This window comes from Lepeophtheirus salmonis, chromosome 8 (assembly GCF_016086655.4).
Source record: "Lepeophtheirus salmonis chromosome 8, UVic_Lsal_1.4, whole genome shotgun sequence".
Lineage (NCBI taxonomy): Eukaryota > Metazoa > Arthropoda > Copepoda > Siphonostomatoida > Caligidae > Lepeophtheirus > Lepeophtheirus salmonis.
In genome coordinates this window covers 8412032-8431686 of record NC_052138.2, presented here as the reverse complement: position 1 = coordinate 8431686, position 19655 = coordinate 8412032, and the positions used below count along the sequence as shown (strand labels likewise).

General features: G+C 32.2%; 2 protein-coding genes across 3 annotated transcripts in view; one reads left to right on the top strand and one right to left on the bottom strand.

The window, feature by feature from the left end:
- Window positions 1-4026: 4026 nt before the first annotated feature.
- Window positions 4027-5405, top strand: LOC121123314 (poly(A) RNA polymerase gld-2 homolog A). The gene has a single exon (XM_040718437.2). The coding sequence runs from the start codon at window positions 4027-4029 to the stop codon at window positions 5209-5211; it is 1185 nt and encodes a 394-aa protein (XP_040574371.1). The 3' UTR covers window positions 5212-5405.
- Cip4 (formin-binding protein 1-like Cip4) overlaps window positions 5333-19655 on the bottom strand; it is a 61832-nt gene continuing 47509 nt past the window's right edge. The window contains exons 4-12 of one of the 2 annotated variants that reach the window (XM_040718434.1): window positions 17273-17420; window positions 16605-16862; window positions 15456-15890; window positions 11518-11619; window positions 11292-11447; window positions 10936-11219; window positions 10387-10461; window positions 6767-6939; window positions 5333-6409 (exon numbers count right to left, since the gene is read on the bottom strand). In XM_040718434.1, coding sequence (XP_040574368.1) covers window positions 6222-6409; window positions 6767-6939; window positions 10387-10461; window positions 10936-11219; window positions 11292-11447; window positions 11518-11619; window positions 15456-15890; window positions 16605-16862; window positions 17273-17420 — 1819 coding nt within the window. In that variant the 3' untranslated portion in view covers window positions 5333-6221. The remainder of the gene's footprint in view (window positions 6410-6766; window positions 6940-10386; window positions 10462-10935; window positions 11220-11291; window positions 11448-11517; window positions 11620-15455; window positions 15891-16604; window positions 16863-17272; window positions 17421-19655) is intronic. The other variant, XM_040718436.1, reaches the window with a different exon arrangement.

Sequence of the window (19655 nt, the reverse complement as noted above, 5' to 3'; positions counted from 1 at the left end):
CAGGGAATGTGGTAATTAATCACTTAGCACCGCATCCCACGTCTTCTAATAGCACCCTTGCAACAAGAAAAACGGCATTATTAAAGAATCAATTAAGGCAGGAGGTGTTATCATCAGATAAGTTGTTCACCAGATAAGGTTCATGCAATTTAAATCTTCCGTTACTTAATATCAAGATACGTGGAATGTTAAAATGATCCTTAACAAATATAGAGGTTCAGGGTGTCTGGATAGTTTTATCATATGAAATACTAATAAAAAAGACCCTTACTTTTAAAGCTTTGGCAAGTATAGCTAGAGCTAGTTATTTAACTTGATTAAGTTCGAGCTATAGATTTTCTATTTTTCTCCCCTTTTTGAATCTAGAAAAATTCAAGTTTAGGCCATATTAGAAGTGGAATTAATTTAACAACTTTTTCTCGAACGAGAGACTCGATCCAGTCAGAGACATCATTAAATATATAAATAAGACTAGAATTAAAAGATAAATTGTTTGTGACTTTGAAGGAAATTGTCACCCCTTTGCTTCTCAGACTTCTAATAAATGGTTAAGAGATCATGCAAATGACAGGTATTAATATTAAAGTTTTTAAAGCTCATAGCTTAAGAGGGATTGTTGTAGCTTTAAAAAGAGCGTATGACAGTTCAGTTGAAGAAGTTATTCAACAAGGTTTTTGGTCTGAGGAATCATGAGCCTTTCATCGGTTTTATAATGTTCATTTAAAGAAAATGGTTAATTTATAATTGATAAAATATTATTTTATTCGTTAGAAAATGGTTAATTTATAATTGATAAAATATTATTTTATTCGTTACAGGGCCGTATTAAGATTCGAAGTTTACGACGTATCGCAAATGGATAATTTGTAAAGGTGATAATAATTGTGTTTTAATTTGTGGTCCTTCTTTCCAACAGGTTTGGAGTCAAACAACTTTGTAGGATTACAAATATATATCTACGCTATGACATAAACTAAGTATTAATGTCATATTTTATTAAAAGCGTAGCTATACATTTTTCAATAATCCCTCCCGCACAAGGTTAATAGAAATACAAGGTTAAACCATCATGTAATCGGGCTTGCTATAATTTTCAATCTGATGTATTGTACCGACTGCTGTCCAAGATAGAACGATTTTGACAAAACACATAACCACTCATAGTCTATGACGTCACTATTGCTCGAATTTTCAATTTGATAGATAGTATCGACTGCTGGGGAAGAAAAACAGATTTTGAGAAAACAAGGAACCACTCCTCTACTATGACGTTAAAATTAAAAGCGTGGTGGAAGTCAAACATCAGTCGTACACAGGTTATGGTATAACCTTGTATTTCTATTAACCTTGCTCCCGCCATCCCTTTTCATAATTGAAGTTACGGCTATCAGCAGAAAGAGGGTGATGTAAGAGAATGAACACATGTCATAGAGGGGTGAGATTCATTGTGACCAGATTCTTATTGTAATGTTTTGGTGTCTGTTTCTAAAATAGCTTGGGTAGAACAAAATTATAAATGTATAGCTACGCTTTTAATACAATATGACATTAATTCAGTATACTTAGTTAATGTCTACTATTTAACTTCTGAGAAAGGAACTTCGTTTCCTACTACATTCGGAGAGTAATATTGAGGATTTGTCGCGGAATTATAATTGTAAGTTCTTGTTAGACTCAGAGTATAATTGAGGATGGACATAAGAATAACTCTTGCCAATGTCCTTGTTTCTTTTCTCCTTTCCCTCCTCCGTTGTCACTGCTGATTGTAGTTGATCTAATGATACGTCATGACAGCTAAGCTGCTCTCCTCCAAAACATTCTTCAAATTATCAAGATTACCATGTTGATCAATAATTGTTGTCTTTACAAAATATTTAACTCTGCAACTAAGTTAAACAGAGGTTATGTTTGTTTGTTAGTCACCAGGATTACAGCAAATGTAACGGATTGATTTTGATCAAACTTGGTACGAAGATTACATATACTAACAGTAAGAGACCATTAAATTTTGAGAAGGGGGTTTTGCACTCTACTGAGTGCCCGTTCTAGTTTCTTTATTGGGTTTCTTATTTAAATAAAATTGTTGATAATATTAATTATTCTATGAATATAATGAATTATAAAACCTCGAGATGAAAAATTGCCAATGACGTTAAAAACTATGTTTTCAAATGAATAAAAAAATTCTTAAATCTGAGTTAATTTAACTATGGGTTTACCAAAATGGGTTCATTCATGACCCCAACATATATTCTGTACAATAATTAACTCCACTAGGTTTGCCCACCCTTGCTCAAGACATTAATAAATTAAAATTATTTAAGAACTCTTCTGCTTTATATAAAACAAAAAATAAAGATGATAAAATTTATTGTCATGTTGGTTTTATGAGCATGAGTATACTAATATCTAGCCATTATATAAAAACTCTTCTTTCACGTGATGAGGAAGTGGTTGCTTTGTTCTGGGTTAGACACCAAACTCACAGTCTAGCAGCCGCCGCTTCCCTGAACATAAAGGAACTCCTTCTAATATCCGAAAATACATCTTCGGTGGGCTTCTAGGGCCTGAGGCAGGTTAAATTCTTCCACTACCACTTCCCTGAGCATCAAAGAAACCCTTTCATATTCAAAATACATCCTGTCTTCAGGTTGTTCAGGTTGTACAGGTGAAGTGCTTAAAAATGTTATTTAAAGGCTGTCATGGCCGTGGAGACCAAAAAATTTGGTGATTTTTGGTGAGCTGGCTTTTCTATATAAAATAAGAGAGTGTGTGAAATATTAGGATTCTGTGACTCGCCTGGGCCGTTAGGGTCATTAGGCCCAACTTTGAGCGGGCCTAGAACGTCCCCTGTGAGTCACAGAACCCTAATATATAACACATTCTCTTATTTTATATAGAAAAGCCAGCTCACCAAAAATTATCAAAATCGGAGATGGTCATTCCGTAAATTGTAAAAAAAGTGGGTACACTTGACGTGGAATGACCCATATATGACCCTAAAATGTATTACAGATATGTTACCACTTATTACATCGTTAATTTCTTGCTGTAGGTAAAACTTAACTGCCAAAATGGAAAGAATAATATATTTTTCTCTAACTATCCTAATTTTTTCGACCTAATCGAAAAAAAAATGAACTAATCTAGAAATGATTAGGGTTTAACAGTAGATATTACTTTGATTTAATTCAAACATAACTGTTTATCGTAGACAAAAAATAATATTCAATGCAGTTGTTTTGTCCTTTTTTAATATTAAAGCCATTTGATAGAGTTTGATCAAGATATATGGGAAATTTATACATTTTTTGTATTAAAATAACAATTTTGAGCCCTTACAATGGCGTCTCCTTGAGGTAATCTATGACGTCAGTAAAAATACACTATAGGCTATTTCATTTCGTAGGTTAAACGCTAAATTGTCGTAATTTGAAAATTATAAATATACATGTCTTCATTGAAGTTTAATGACAATATTTAAAAACAGAAAAATTCAACCAGTATATTCAGATATATAGGATAAAATTTTGACAAAATAGGAGAAGGCCATTATTTATAATTAATGATTGGATTTTACTAGCTCCGACATTTTGCTATAAATTATAATAATAGTACGTAAGTATTTGAGTTACTACAAATTGGCTCATGAAATAATAAATAACTTCGGTCTTCCCTACCTACAAAACAGTAACTAAACCTCTCACATTTAAGCTGAGGCTAACCAGGCTAGCACAGCAAGTTTTGATTTTTCAATGACGTCATTGGATTGCCCCTTCCATAACGTGTTTATGCTCTACGGAATCAATCGACAATCATAAATTAATATGAATAAATTCTAATTTGTATGGTACTTTCAACATCAACTTTCTCATCTGGTTTGTGTAGTGAAAGCGGAATCCTCATTTAAGTCAAAGTTAAGCAACGAGCCTCATTAGATTTAACTTTTTGGTCATCTCTTTCATCCCGAAGTTACGGGGATCGTTCAATGCACTGATTGAATTTTGGTAAAGGTAAATTTGAAATATGAGTCAAAAGGAAAGGAAACGAAGGAGTCGAGATGATGATGATGGCGGCTCTAGAATGGAGGGTTGTGCAAGCAAGAGATCCAGAACTATCCAGAGTACTCCTTCTCTGGATAGAAATCTTGACTACCTCATTCCACTCTTTACTTGCGCTAAAGCCTCCACTGACCTCGACTCCGCCTCTGAGGACATTTATAAATACTATAAGAAGGAAATCCCTTCTGCGGGCGAATACAGGACCAAGTTCCGCATTTGGTCTCAATTAGTGACCACATTCACTTTCAACTCTAAGGATCCAAGGACGCTGGTTATGATATTCGGCTCTTCACTCAACGGTCTAGCGCGTAAAGGAAGTGATTTGGATATTTCTATATACTGTCCTAGTTTTAATAACCAACTCAATCTCCTTTCCACACTTCGTAAGTGGTTGAGAGTGAATTGGGCCAAGGAGAGCGTACGAGATGTTCAACTTATTCCGGCTAAAGTCCCCATTTTAAAGTTTACCAATGTTTCGCATTCTGGAGAACGTACAGAGGTGGATATCAGCTGCAATGACCCCACGGGGATCCGTAATTCCCACCTCCTTTTTTCATACAACAAATTAGACTATCGTGTTAAACCACTCTACTTCGTAATCAAAGCCTGGGCTGCCAATTATGGAATCAATGATGCTAAAGACATGACTCTTTCTAGTTTTACCCTCTTACTCATGCTCATCCACTACCTCCAGATAGGAGTATCCCCACCCGTGCTCCCTGTGATTCAAGATATTGGCCCTTCCTACTATAGAGATAAGTTATCCGTCGTGGATATATTCAATCTACCCTACAAAACTGAGCCAGATGTAAATTTTACCTCAAGCAATTCCATGAGTCTTCGAAAGTTGCTGAAAGAATTCTTTATCTACTATACCGACTGTTTTGACTTTACACGAGACGTCGGCTCTATACGCACAGGAAAAAGACTTGATAGTCGTCAATGCCAAGAATGGGCGCGACATTCCCGCGGTATTCCACGTCAATGGGAAGCCTATGTACTCATGGAAGAACCCTTTAATCGCTCTAATAGTGCCCGCTCTACAGTCAATAGAGAAAAGTTTGATTCTATTTTAGTGGCCCTCAAGGAGGGTTACAGACTATTAGTTAGGGAAAACGCATCATTAGCTAAATTCTTATCCTCGAATTAACATAATATTAGCTGTTATTCTAGTACTTTTATCCAAGTTGTTATGTAACACATTTCATGTTTTAATATAATCATATACATATTTGTTGAAATAATAGTAATTAATTCTTTTGATAACAATATTCCATATTAAACGCATATATTGTAGGTAATTAATATCAAACCGTAATAATATACTTGAGTTTTGTTATTAAACGATTGATAGCGACATGGTCATCATAATTATAATAATACAATTATAGGGATATACAATTTAAGAAAGGAAAAATGGGTAAAAGCATGGAAAGATCGGCTTCAAACAGATGTTGCTTTGATGACAAAATTTTATAAAAAACCATAAGGAAATTTATCTAAGGAAAAAAAAAAAATAATGGGAGGAAGCAGCCTCTAATTGACTTTACATCATTTGACACAAAAACAGGCATTTTAAAAAATATAATATATATTATATAATATAATATGTTTGTATGTGAATACTAGTTACATAAATATGATTAACAGCATTCATAATAATAAATGATCAATGCATCTAAGAGGCAAAAAATTTGTGAAAAAAAGTATTTGAGTCATTTTTTTCCCTTTCTAGCTATCAAAAGTTAACAGGAGTTTGAACACTATCACAAAGAGTAGTAGTAGTAAAAGTAGCAGAATTAACAAAGACAATAATAATATGGCCACCTATCCAAAGGAAAAACGAATCACCCACCCTCGCCTCCTCACGCATTACTAGTTAAAAAGTAATTACAATGTACAACAGCACCCGTTTCTTTAATAATTTTTGACTTTAGAAACGAAGTAATGTCTGATGATGTTTTGGATAATATATTAATTATTATAATCACTTAAAGAGGGACTTGCAAAAGAAAGGCAAGTACATTTACACGTGAAAGGGGGGGAGGGGGCGCTAAGATGATTGATTCTTCGTATTAAAAAAAATATATAATATTTGGAAGTTTATCGTTCAAAGAAGGAAAAAAAAAAGTAGTTTATCATCATGATTACAAATTCTAATTAAATGGGATATGGGTCATCGAACATTTCATATATATTAATATAAGAAGAAGGAACAAATCCTTCAGGCAAGGAATCCATCTGGGTTAAATTGGTCCTTCGTACACGAGTCCACCCATCCCCTTGATCTTGTTCGATAACTAGGAAATCCTCATTCTCTTCCATAGGAATACTCCCTTCACTTGTAACTAGAATATCAAAAACAAAAATTTATAATTATAAGCAACATTAATAGAAATTATATACAACAATAAAGTAGGATGACATCATGTGCCCAGATCAGGGTCGGTTTTAAATTAATAAATGTTTGATTCTTTTTTATTATATTGTGTGTTTAATGATCCAAAAATTATATTTTGGTCTATCTATATTTTAAATTAATTGTATGTTTATGTTCTATTTGAACCTATAAACAAGTCAAATATTTCATGAATTTAAAAAAAATAAAAATCTCCCTTCAGAATGTAAAAAGTGGACATGTTCGGTCAAAAGTGAACGATTGGTCACCCTAAATAAATTAAAAGATTACAAGAGGCAGTACATACCAACAAAGGCATATACGGCTCTACATCTTCCAATGGGTGGAAGTGGCTCCGGATCCAGGAATTCACTATCATCATCATCGTCGTCGTCATCGTCGACACGTGCAGTTGAAGATCCTTGATCGCTGCTAGGTAGGCTCATCGAAGACATACCAGATTCTGGACTGTTCGAGGAACTAAGTAAATAATAAAATTGTTATTAGTAATCGATTTCTAAAGGGGGAATATCGCCCAAATGCCATGCTTATTATAGGTACATTTATGCATATAAGGGGCAGAGTGGGACTAGTTGACGAGAAAATCAGTTCTCGGTATTTTACTATTTTTTATTGGGCCACACCTAAATTACCTAAGTCCCAAGTTGCCCCAACTACCATGTGTTAACATTCCTCCTTGTAAGTCTGTGATTTCAAACACTAATATCTCACTGAATACTAAACCGATTAACTACTAAATTTACCCCAATTAAGTATATTTTCATAAAATTAAAAAGGGCTTAAGAATATATACTTGAATTTTAGAAGAACATTTACAATTTCGGAGTAAACTTTCTCAAGTTGAGAAAGTTTACTCGGAGATTGTAAATTCAAAAAATGTGGCAGAGCTCAGGCTTGGGTCATGTAGATAATACAGCTAATGCAACAATTAAAATACTTATGTGTAGGATATGATGATTTCAATTTTGTCCAAATATGAATGTCTTATTTATTACTAATTTGGGACTAGGATTTTTGTATAAAATACATATTATATTGACTTTTTTTTTTAAATAAAAGAACATTCCCTAAAATAAAATAATTTCCCAAATTTGGTTGGGTAATTACGCCCCATCTCCCTTACTCGTAGAAACTTAAAAATGAGTTGAAATGCGCAAACTAACCCGTTTGTCAACTAGCCTCATTCTTTTCCCTATATTTTACTTGTATATATAGCCCAATCAGACATCTTGTTATTAAATAAGGCAATAAATGAACGCCATATTATTATGTACAAAATAAATACTAATAAATATAATGAGAAATAACTATGTACAATCAACATTTAATAGGTACTATGCTGATTTGAGGGGAAGGATGTTAAGGAGTTTGAATATTGATGAGTCATATTAGGAATGTGAAAATTGTCTAAATCATGGACGACATATCTGCTGACAGGTAAAAGCACAATCAGACTATAAAAACTATAGCTTTTATAGTGTTCTCCTTACTCATTAAAGCGTTTGAATGTTCAAAATAGGGAGGCATAATTAATAAGAGATCTCATATCTTGCAGGTTACCAAAATATGCTTTTATCTAAAGTGCATGCTCAAAAAGATACAATTATCACATTCCTAGTCATAATACTAGTTGTTGAATGTAGGGTGGTTGTGTGTGTGTGTGTGAATGTTTGGTTGAGGAGGAAGAGTCGGATAATTGTACTTAGGAGGAGATAATTGGAATATTTCATCAAGGAATGCATTTTTCCCGTAAAAGATCAAGCACAATTTGCATAATATGATGTAGGGCGTAGGAATATAAGTATTTAAGCAAATCATGCGTAAGCAATTTCAGAATGTAATATAGAATTTCAAAAGACCATCATCATCTTGATCACTTAAAATATATCAAACATAACAATTATTATGATGACAATAAACTTATACTGTACATACAGTCAGTTGACATAAAAAACATTCTTTTACTTTTGATCTACGTTGTAAAAAAATCATCTTGCTTTTTACCCTGAAGTTGCTGTTAGTTTTATGAGACATAATACATTTAGATTTAACTTTAAATGTATGTAGATACTTACAAATAAATATTAATTATTTTATGATCTGTTTGTAGGTGTTTTCTTTGTTCAAATGCTGTATAGAGTACAATGGTTCTGAAACTATTTATACAGTGTGTATATACTATAAAGAAAACATATCAATTCTCCAAGAGTACCACCATGTTTTTTGGAGACTTTATTAAAAATATATGCCGTATACACGAGGTAACTTGTACATAGGAATTGCAACAAACAAATGATAAGAGGAATTTACAGGCTACTTGTAATGAGAATAATACTATAATTTATCAATAGTTTGATAATAATTACTAATTGATTAGACATATTATGTGGAACATTATAAAGTTCAAATGCCAACAGTAATTATAGTACTTGTAAATACATAATAATCTAATAATTTTAATAGATCAAAATGAAATGATAGTATCAATGAATATAATAGGGCATGATCGTTGTTTACTTATTTTAGTTTGTAAACAAAGCAAGGGAGAGTCTTGCGACTAAAGAATAAAACTCTCTGAATGATAATATTATTTAATAGTGCCCGAATAATTTGATAATTATTCTGCTGCAAGTTATGATTCCATTCATGTTACACCAATTTTAAAAGATAAAATAAAGAAAGTATTTGTCACAAACTCCAATGATTAAATGTTGATTAATTAATAGTTAATTCATTTCGTCATAAGAATGCTTCAACAGTTGCCTCAAACCGCAATTAGAACAAAAATCATGACTACTGTCCAATAATGAATGAAATAAATAAATAAATTAGTATGAGAAAAAATGATTCATGAAAAGAATAAGTCAATCAATGATTGAGATTCAATAGACAATACCAATAAATCAATCGTTTATATCGAATGTTTTGGGGCTCTTATGTATCTGGTTAAGTCCTGATTGACACACAGGTTGTCTCTGACCTTATAATTATCTAGATGTGTTAGTCATTGGAGTAATCTAATAGATAATTATATATTATTTTTTTCGGCAAAGTGTTCTAGAACCTAATTTAATAAATAATATTATATAAATATAGGTGTATGCAAGGTTAATAGAAATAGTAACCTTGTGTGTATGTTACTCACTCACATAGAGGGCACTGTGAAAATTATTCTCATGATACACCATTTTTTTTAAATAACCGTAAGCTACAGACCGTCACACCGCGTTACGGATAGTTTATTTCTTTTAGTTTGATCATGCCCTATTGACAATTAAAATGACCGTAAGGCGTTATGAGACCTAAAAATTGTAACTTGTATAAGTAGATGGTACAAGTTACAACTTGTGCACAACATATTTATAAAAGACATGGTATTACTTATTTCTTTGACAACATTAATTTCATCCACATGTCTACCTCCACGTACCCCTAATACTCAAAGAGAACCACCGTTTGAGAACCACTGCTCTAGCTGTACCTACCTACATACATATATAGTCTAAGCCAAGTACAAATGAACTTGTAAGTATTCTTAGTATATGATACCATTACAAATGATATTGTTATTTACTACGCAAGAGATATGATAAAGCTAAGAATGCTTACAAATTCAAAGCTGTGCTTTAATTAACAATAAAAAGAGAGTAGTTGACGACGACAAGGCTCTTAGGGAATACATGAATCAAAAGTAAAAACAACTAGCAAACATGAGTTAATTAAATAAAGCAGATTAAGGCAACTAAAACATAAGGAATATAATATGATTTAAATAATTATCGTATGTATTTATGATATTTAAAAATAAATAAAAGGGAATGACGAGCATTTGAATTAAATATCAATTAGCAATGGGGATGATAAATTTGCAGCTTGATTGATTTCTCTGTTGTTGTTTTTTTTTACCTGATCTTACTACTTTCCTCCTTTTTAGCCAATGGACTCAGGATTCGACAAGTCACTTTCCTGATGGGTTCAGACCTTTAATTTGTAAAGACACAATAGGGGAATTGGTCAAAAATTGTATTATACATTGTACTAATAGTTAAAACAATATAGGTAATGAGTTCTTAGTGCAGCAGGATGTTCAATATTAGTTGAGGTTTCAAACATGAATAATGGATATGTATATAGTTTGTGCAACGGGGTTCAATAGCAGCTTATGAAAACCACACCCAGAACTCATTCAAACAGTCGTGTACACATAATATTGGAATGTTAGTATTAGTTGTTTATGATAGAAAAATAAAGAAACAAATCAAAAAAGAACAAAGCTTAACTAAAAAAAGAATTGGTAATCAAAGTTTTAATAAGTTGCCAATAAGATTAATCCTTTTCAATTAAAGCAACATTGTTTTTTAATGTATTACTCTCAAGACTCATTTATAGAAATTGATATTATTCACAAAGAGAGAGTTTCCCGTGATGGGGGAATAAAATATCCTCAGTCCTTACCCATGTGAATGAAGTGGAGTGGTTAAATTAGAGTTTTTATTATGGTTTTGAGTTGGATTAGTAACGGATGAGTCTGATGCGGAACGACTAAGGGACTCTGTTTCATCCGAAATGGAACTTCGGCGAGGAACAACTCCTCCTGTGGATGTGGGAGTACTTGTGTTGATAGCAGGAGAGCCAAGACTATTATTATTATTACTAGTGTTCGAATTTCGTACAGCAGTGAGTGTAGTTCCCGCTGGGGAGTTTGGGATCCGAGTAATTGTTAATTCATCTAAAAAGGTCTGCAAAAAAATAATATATTAAAATAAATATATATGTGTATAACTAAGGAACTTCATTTATAATAAAATTACTTGATATTTCTTAAGTTCAGCTCGAAGTTTATCTAACCGATGACCGTTTTCAGTTAACTGTCCTTGAATTGACATTGGATCACCAAGGGCTGGATTGCCCTCATATACTTGCTTCATCTTCATGAGTCCATCTCTAGCTGCTGTTTCCTGACAGACCTGAGGATAATAATAATCATATTAATAAAATAAGCATTTTTGATCAGATCCTTTGAAAGCTCAATCATACTTTTGTTGTAATATCATCAATTTTAGCTTGAAGTTTTTTCCTTCTTTGATTCGGTGGATACTCTGAGAAGTCCTCCTTTTCAGATAAATTGTTTAATGAGCCCTAATATGTAATAATAAAAAACAAGTTATTAGAGAATATGTCAAATAGTTGTTTCTTCTAAGAGAGAGAGAGAGCCAAGCCCTAAGCTTACGTAGAAAGAAATAATTAGGCTTGATAACAAAGTCGTAAATATGTCTTCAAATATAAGTGTACATTCTTAAACATGCAAAAAGAAAGAGAGAGAGAAAAGGTTGTCTTTTATTTAAAGCGTGAAGCAAATTCATTATTTGTAGCGTCATAAATAGTCGTCGAGACATACAACAAAACAATTATAATGTAAGCACAATATTACCAAGGTATTATACTGCCCCGTTTTTGGATTAATATTTGTTTTCCCTGCACAAAGACCTTTTCTGCTGGGGTGATAATAAAAAAACTGACTCTGATAAAGTTTGAGACCTCTCAAACCGTTTCAAGCCTCTTGTATTGTCTCAAATATGAACCAAAATTGCACTTGACATATTTTTGGTATTTGCCATTTGGTGTATCAGTTAAAAGTATTGTTCACTCTATTTTTAATAACTTAAGGGGTACCAGATGTTCTCAAGGATTTCCCTATTTTATCAAAGATAATATTCGTTCTTTTTAATCAATAATCATTAATCACTTCCAGTAGTTTTAAATTTTGATATGTTATCTTTGACAGAAGATGGATAATCTCACATCATTGAACACATCTTAAACCTCTTAAATTAATAGAAAAAGGTGCAAAATATTTTTTTTAAATAAATAAATATTAAGAGTACTAGTTTTTTCTCATATCATGATATTTGGGACGATGCAATAGGTTTAAAAATCCCTTTTTTTTTTAAAGTGAAAATGGCCTGAGAGGTCTCAAATTTTGCCAGTCAGATTCTTTATTGTCCCCAACAAAGTATATTTTTATACCGTGAAAATAAATTTTAATCCAAATAGGGGACAGACTATTGTACAATATATACATACTCTGAGAAAACAAGATACCAAACAAAATAATAAAATAATATAATCAGAAAAAACAACCATGATGTAACCTTTGATCTGGATATTTTATTGTATGTATATATAAAAAGAGATTAGGTACATGATGAAGTAATATATTTAGTAGCGTAGAATTTCATGCAAATGAATTGATGAGTCTAATAGCACACCTTTTAGAAAAAAACAAATGATATATGTACTATATATTATATAATTGCCTGGACTAGTCATTTTAACGATATAACAACTTGATTCAAGTCATCAAAGGGGCTTACAGTAAGGGAGTGTATATAGGTTGTAAATTTAGTTATGACAAACGTATTTAAATGATTTTTTAAAGTATTGTAATCCAAAAGTTTTGTTAATAATAAGTTCATTCTCCAACTATTGATCTGCGTGAACAAAAAAAAATCAAAATCAAATAACTCAACGCGTTTTGTGTATACCAAACAAAACCCGTAATCAGATCTCAGCCATACTCTGCGCATCAATGCTACAATAAGCAAGCCCTTGGTCTGTCCATACTGCTAAAAACCACCAATAAATTTTAGAATGAAAATGCTTTTTATTGACATCCATCCTCGTCTGAATCCAACGCCCTTAATTACTGCACATTGAGACTAGGTCCTATACTAAACGTGCATCAAGTTTGAATGTTCTTAAAAAGGACGAAAGATGAGATGTTTAGTAGTAAATGTTTAAGATATAATGGTAAAAATGTTTCATTTATCTAAAGTGAGCCATAATTAAATTTATACCTGGTATATTGTGCATACCTATATAAGATTTATGTAGAATGTCCAACAAGACAAAATATTGTGTAGGGTTGTAAATTTTAAGTACTTTTAGCATGTGAGGTGTGTTTTTTTTTTGTTATTTGCAACCTGGACAGTGTTTTGTATTTTTTAAAGCTGTTATAATTATGCTTTGAGTCTTGAAGAGAAAAGTTTTAAGTATAACCACGAGTGTGTGTACTGATGAATGACTGAGAGTAACGCTCATGATTTTAGTGGGATAATAAGCAGTGAATTTTATTTTCCTTAGCTGTTATAATAATTATTTAAGTACTGAGAATTCAATTTATTTTTCTACTAAAGTTGTCTCAACTCAATTATATTCTATTACTTGATTAAAATATTAGTATGAGCTCATAAAAGATGATTTGTAGTGGAGTTATTATTGTAAGTCCCTGTTGGGCTCAAAGTAGAATTGAGGATCGACATTGGAGTAATTCTTGCCTATGTCCTCCTCGCCCCTCGCTGCAACTGTTTGTAGCTGATCTAATCAAACGTTATGACAGCTAAGCTCGCAGATAAGTATAGCTAAATTGCTTGAGGGGGCTAGTGTCACGTAAGATCACGTTAAATGCTGTATCCCCGCCCCCCATTATATAATTATACTTATGTATATTTTTTCTTAAATCAAGACACAGAAAAAAATCAGCAGATAGGTGCAGTCACATTTAAATGTTTCATTCTTGTGAAGTAATATTTTACTGATGGAATTGTGTGTGTCTTTTGGACCTTAGAAACTCTTATATTGTTGTTCTTACACTAAAATGTAGGATACACTTACAATCATGCAAAGGAGGGATTCAAAAAGTCAAATTTAACTCCCAGGCATGAAAATCAATTCATTTCATGGGTGGAGGATCCCATTCAAGAGGGAATACCCTCTTATATTCATATGGCGCTATTTTAGGCAAGACATTTCATTGCATCAAATGTATCCCTCATTCAGTCATTTATTTTGAAGAAACAGCGACAGGATTCGGGATCCCTGTCTAAGTTTTCATACGACTTAAGTAACAACACAAGTGGATATCTAGTTATTTTTAATCAATATCTACACTGATTCCATCGGAATCATACCATCGAAGCCTCTAACCACACCATTTAAAAAATATCATGTTTAGCAGGATTTATTGAATAACTCCTCTGTATGACTACACCACTGAAGAATCCCATTCTCATTTCAAGTTTAAATTAAGATAGAGGAGTCGACTAAGCTTTCCGGTCTTCGTATGAGTAATACATTACTTCTGTCACTCTATAAATTATCTATAGCTAAGCTGTTGTCATCCGAAACATTCATCAAATTGTCAGGGTTACCATGCTGATTTTCGGTTTAAAAAACAAAAACATACACAAAATGATAGCGATTAGTATCATTGCTAATAAGTGTAAGTCCTTGTTGGACTCCGAGAAGAATTGAGAATCGACAAAGGAATAATTTCAGCCTATGTTCTTGGTCAATACGAAATGGGATTTGTGTTTATTTCCATTATCTCATATCGCAGCTAATGTAATCAGACGTCATGACAACATAGCCGCTCTCCTCTCAAACATTCTTCAAACTGTCGGGGTGACCAGTTAATTTTTATTTGTACATACCAAAAATGCTTAGGATTTACAACCCTGAGTTTTTTTGTTAGGAACATGCAATTATTTTTTCTAAATATTAAGATGTGAAGAAGAAATTTCACAGCCAAGCAATTATAAAAAGAAGAGAAAAGCGATTTTTGTTTTTGAAGTTTATTTACTTACATGTGAAATAAGAAGAAGGAATTGGAATTCAAAAGATAATTTGGAAAATGAGGTTTGTTGGGATGGGTAAAATATGTATGAAGAGATAGGAGGGAAAAACAAGTGGGAAATAGCGGAATTAGAGTGAATATCATTAAGAGATAGTTCCCCAAATATTATTGGTGATGAAATGAGTTGTATAATGAGAAAAAGAAAGAGATAAAAAAGAGACAAAAAGAACCTCTAAAGATCAAACTGTTATGAATAATATGCAATGACAAAATATAAAACCAAAAGTGTTTAAAGACAATTATAGTAATAACAATAATAATAATCTGAATTCCTTCGTACCTTATTATTTGTAAAAAGTCCTAAAATACCAGAGCGTTTTTTGACACGACCACCCGTAATTGTACCCAGGATGGTTCTTTTCTCTGACTGATTTTGAATGGACGTATTGGATCCGTTGACAGATGAACTATCATGAGAATTATTATGTGAGGAAGAAGATGTGGAGGAGTTGGAGCTCAAATCCTCAAAGGGATGATCTCCCGGAGGTGAAAATCCGGATTTATAGCGCTCTATCACAAGACAAGAGTCTTCTTTTTCATTAATGGAGTCTGCACATTTCAACATTTCCTCTAGGCACTGAGAAATGATGGGAATCACATCTTGCTCCGTATGAACGGTTTTATTAATAAAATTCTGAATGCACTTGATCCGTCTCTCGTCTAAATCTTGAAGATTTTGAAACACGGCTGGGAGTAACTGATTGTAATATTTGTTCTGTAATTATAAATGATTAAGAAAATTAATAAGTGAGTACATATAAATATATATATATATAATGTATAAAAGTCGCAACCCAAAAATTAGAAGAATAATTTTAAATGAAGGACTTTAATTATTTAGGAATTGGGATGAGGATAATGCAATAATTGAATATTCCATTGATGATCGAAATGGTGTAATTTTTGGCTATTTTAATACAAATTACTTAAATATAAATATTATGCGGCACATTATATAGTTCAAATACCCACAGTTATATTGCTCATAAAAACATAATAACCATGTAATTTTAATAGATCAAAATGAAATGATAGACTCAATCAATAATTGTTAGTTGACCAATGTTGTAATTAAATAATTTTTTTTACGACGAAGAAATTGGAATTTGTACAATGTGGTTACAGAGTGAGGAATCAAAGTTCAGAATCCTCTTCGAGGCAGTTTAGGCTCATTTATAAAAGTCTGAAAATTTTGTACTTCGAAAGAACTGACAAAAAGCTAGAATTTGATATTGGTTTTATTTTTGCTACCATCAAAAAGTGTCGGAGCAACAAGCAAAATGGCAGAGGGTATGCGATCTCCTCCACGCACAAGTCGATCTCCAACAAGAAGATCTTCACAGTGGACGCTGTTCTGAACAGGAAAAATAGTCACTTCTTGGCTAATTCAAGAACTCAGGCCGAGGGGAACTTTCAGGACAAAACTTACTTGAAGGTTATTCGTTTTCTGCAATTGATTTGCATACTCATTCTTGGCCTCTTCACACTGTTGATTCTTTGTGGTGGCGGCAATGCGATGCTTCTCAACCTCTGCTCTTGATAGAGTCAAATCATTGTCAATCTTCCGATACGTTTCTAATGCCCGCTCTGAGGCACCAAAAGCCTTTTCATACTTTTCTTTTGTCTTGGCCAAGAGAGCAAGGGAGGACTGAAGCTGAGCACCAATACGAGCTCCTTCCACCAAATACTAAAAATAAATAAAAATAATTCAAGGTAAAGAATACTTTGTTAATATGTCGGGGAGGCACGGGGTACATAGACCTGGAATGAATACTTAATAGGACACCAAAAGTTAGTGGGGCAAATTAATTTTTCTAAAATTTTCTAAAAAAATCAATTGCCTAGGGGTGCTAAAAAATATTCTGAGGGGAGGTCCATAAATTTATTTTATAAATAAAATCCAAAATTATTTGTAATGTGATCCCCAGTGCATTGTCAAGGGCTCCGCGAGAGATTACATAAATAATAAATGAATCATTTGGTTGATCATAAATGTTGTAAAGTTTGGGAATCACAGGCGTAGGGATACTAAAATCTATATATGACCTCACTGTGAAAGTCGTGCCACTGCCCTCATTCAATATTATATTTAATTACCTTTCTTCTATCATCCTTGAGTTGCTTGACTAGTGTGATGAGCTCTTGAGCCACTGAAGAACTCAGATTCTCAGCAATAAGTTCATGTTGTCCTGCCTGGTCTCCCAATTCATTGAGTAGTTTCTTATAAGCTTTGGTACATGTAAATCTAGAGGGATGGAAATAAGTACTTATTAGTTAGATAATGATAACAAATTAACAAGTAGCTACGGAGCAGGTGTAGTAGGAACACTATCAAATGAACCAACCACAGTCAATAGTGGTTTTACTAATATATTATAATATAATAGCAAAACCACATCGTCTATTCTGACGGGGTTAACGATCATATTATTTAGAAATGCAATATATATATAAAATTGGATAACCATAAGAAAGAAAGAAAAATATTAAGAGTTCTACTTTTTCTAAGCGTGGTTAAGTCGCATACCATGATCTATGGTTTCTTTTAAATAATAATAATTGAGAAAATTTATGTATACAGGAAATAAACTAAAATGACTTTAATGCTAATTTCAGGGGCGCAGGATTATATATATATTGTATATATTTATTTATTATTTTTTTCTTTGTGTGTGTGTCTTGGTTTTTGGAATTTTCTTTAAAAAAGTTGAAATTAATTTTTTTTGGAAAAAAACTTCTAAAATGAAATTTCCAATAATACATTTTTTTGATAAAAGTTTCAAATATTAATTGCAAGTTCTTAAAGCCATTTGATAAAGTTTCATAAATATTTATTGGAAATTTGTCCATTTTATGTAGTTCAACTATGAACTTTGAGCTCCCACAAAAGTGTCTTCCTCAATTATGATGCAATGCACGTCAGTAAATTTGCTCTATAATAGTTTGTAATTAAAATGATGAATACGTTGTAATAAAATTTGATAGTTTAAGACACATAAATTTCAATTTTTAGAACCTGCTTCTGATAACAAGTAACAAATTCTACAATAGATTTTGTATAAAAAGAAACTAATTCCTCCTCAGAGTGAGTGAAAGTAGATTTAATCATCGTTAAATGTATAAAAAATAATATTAAGTGGGTTCCTATCAGTAGAAAAACCTTCAAATGACCAGCCCCCTCCTTTGTACCCCCGCCCCTTATTCTTTTTAATAAAGATAAATATATCATCAAAAGTATGTTAGGAAAGCGTGTGTCTAGAGGATATATTATGTACTTTTCAAATAAAAAAAGTATATATATATTTTAAAGAAATGATAGAAAATAACGAACCCTGACAGACTCATGTCTCATGGAGAGACGACACAAAGGAATGAAGTTATTTTTAATATATTAATTAAATCAATATATATATATATACTCGTATGTACAGATTGACATTCCCCATCATCCCAATAGGTGAACCAAGGACTAAATAACGCATACATACAAACTAAGGTTGGTCTACATACTCCTATATCGGTCTGAGAACGTTATAATAATTGTTCAATCTAACTAATTCCACCATTTAAAGAATTTTGGTTAAGATCAGGCACATTTTACAATCGTTCTTGATCGGTCGCATTTAAAAATACGGTCTAGACAGATTTTTAACATGAATTGTGGATATGTTTTCAAATTTTAAATATTGTAGAGTTACATTATACGAAGTCTTAAAACAATGCAAACATTAATTATGTTTGAAAAATTCATCTGACTACTTTAATTAAATTTTACAGGAGACCCTAAAGCGTTTTTGAAGTTTGCCACCCATATTCAATAAGCGATAAAGGATTATGAAAGGGTGGTTTCATGACTAGAATTTTGTGCTTTGTCAATGGACTAACTTGTAATTCAAAGTTATATAAATATAAATGACCTTTTAGAGTAGATGACGTTGTAGGATTATCAATTAGTTCAGGAGGCTCAAAAAGAGCTCTTAGAGATGTAAAACATCTAAGTAAGCAGAGGCATTCTTTAAAAGACTAAATATTACTTTTTAGATTCAAAGTTATTTACATGTTATTCACACAAGAAATAATAGCCTACCCAAATTTCCCAACACACAAATTACTTCCCTTTGATTGGATTAGTTGGTTCTAATACCTGAGGAAATGTATTTTTGCCAAGCCAAGGTTCTAGAATATACTATCTAAGTCATTATTATGATATTACAGCTAATTAAGAAGATTAATAAGTCAAATCTGTGTTATATTCCTTAGATATATTGTTTTTCCGGACAATCATTTAGACCAGGGATTATGAACAAGTCCGCGAGTAAATTTCATAGGGCCCGTAAAAATTATTTAATAACAATAATAAAATGAAAAAGCTAAAAAAATGACAAAATAATTTGATCAAATATTTTAAAACCTAGATAATTGCGATGGTGTATTTAAAATAGTTAAGTACCCATTTTCATAACTTCCTAATGCCGTATGG

What these genes read in the sequence shown, in the direction of transcription:
- LOC121123314 (XM_040718437.2), top strand. Translation starts at nt 4,027, where the DNA reads ATGAGTCAAAAGGAAAGGAAACGAAGGAGTCGAGATGATGATGATGGC.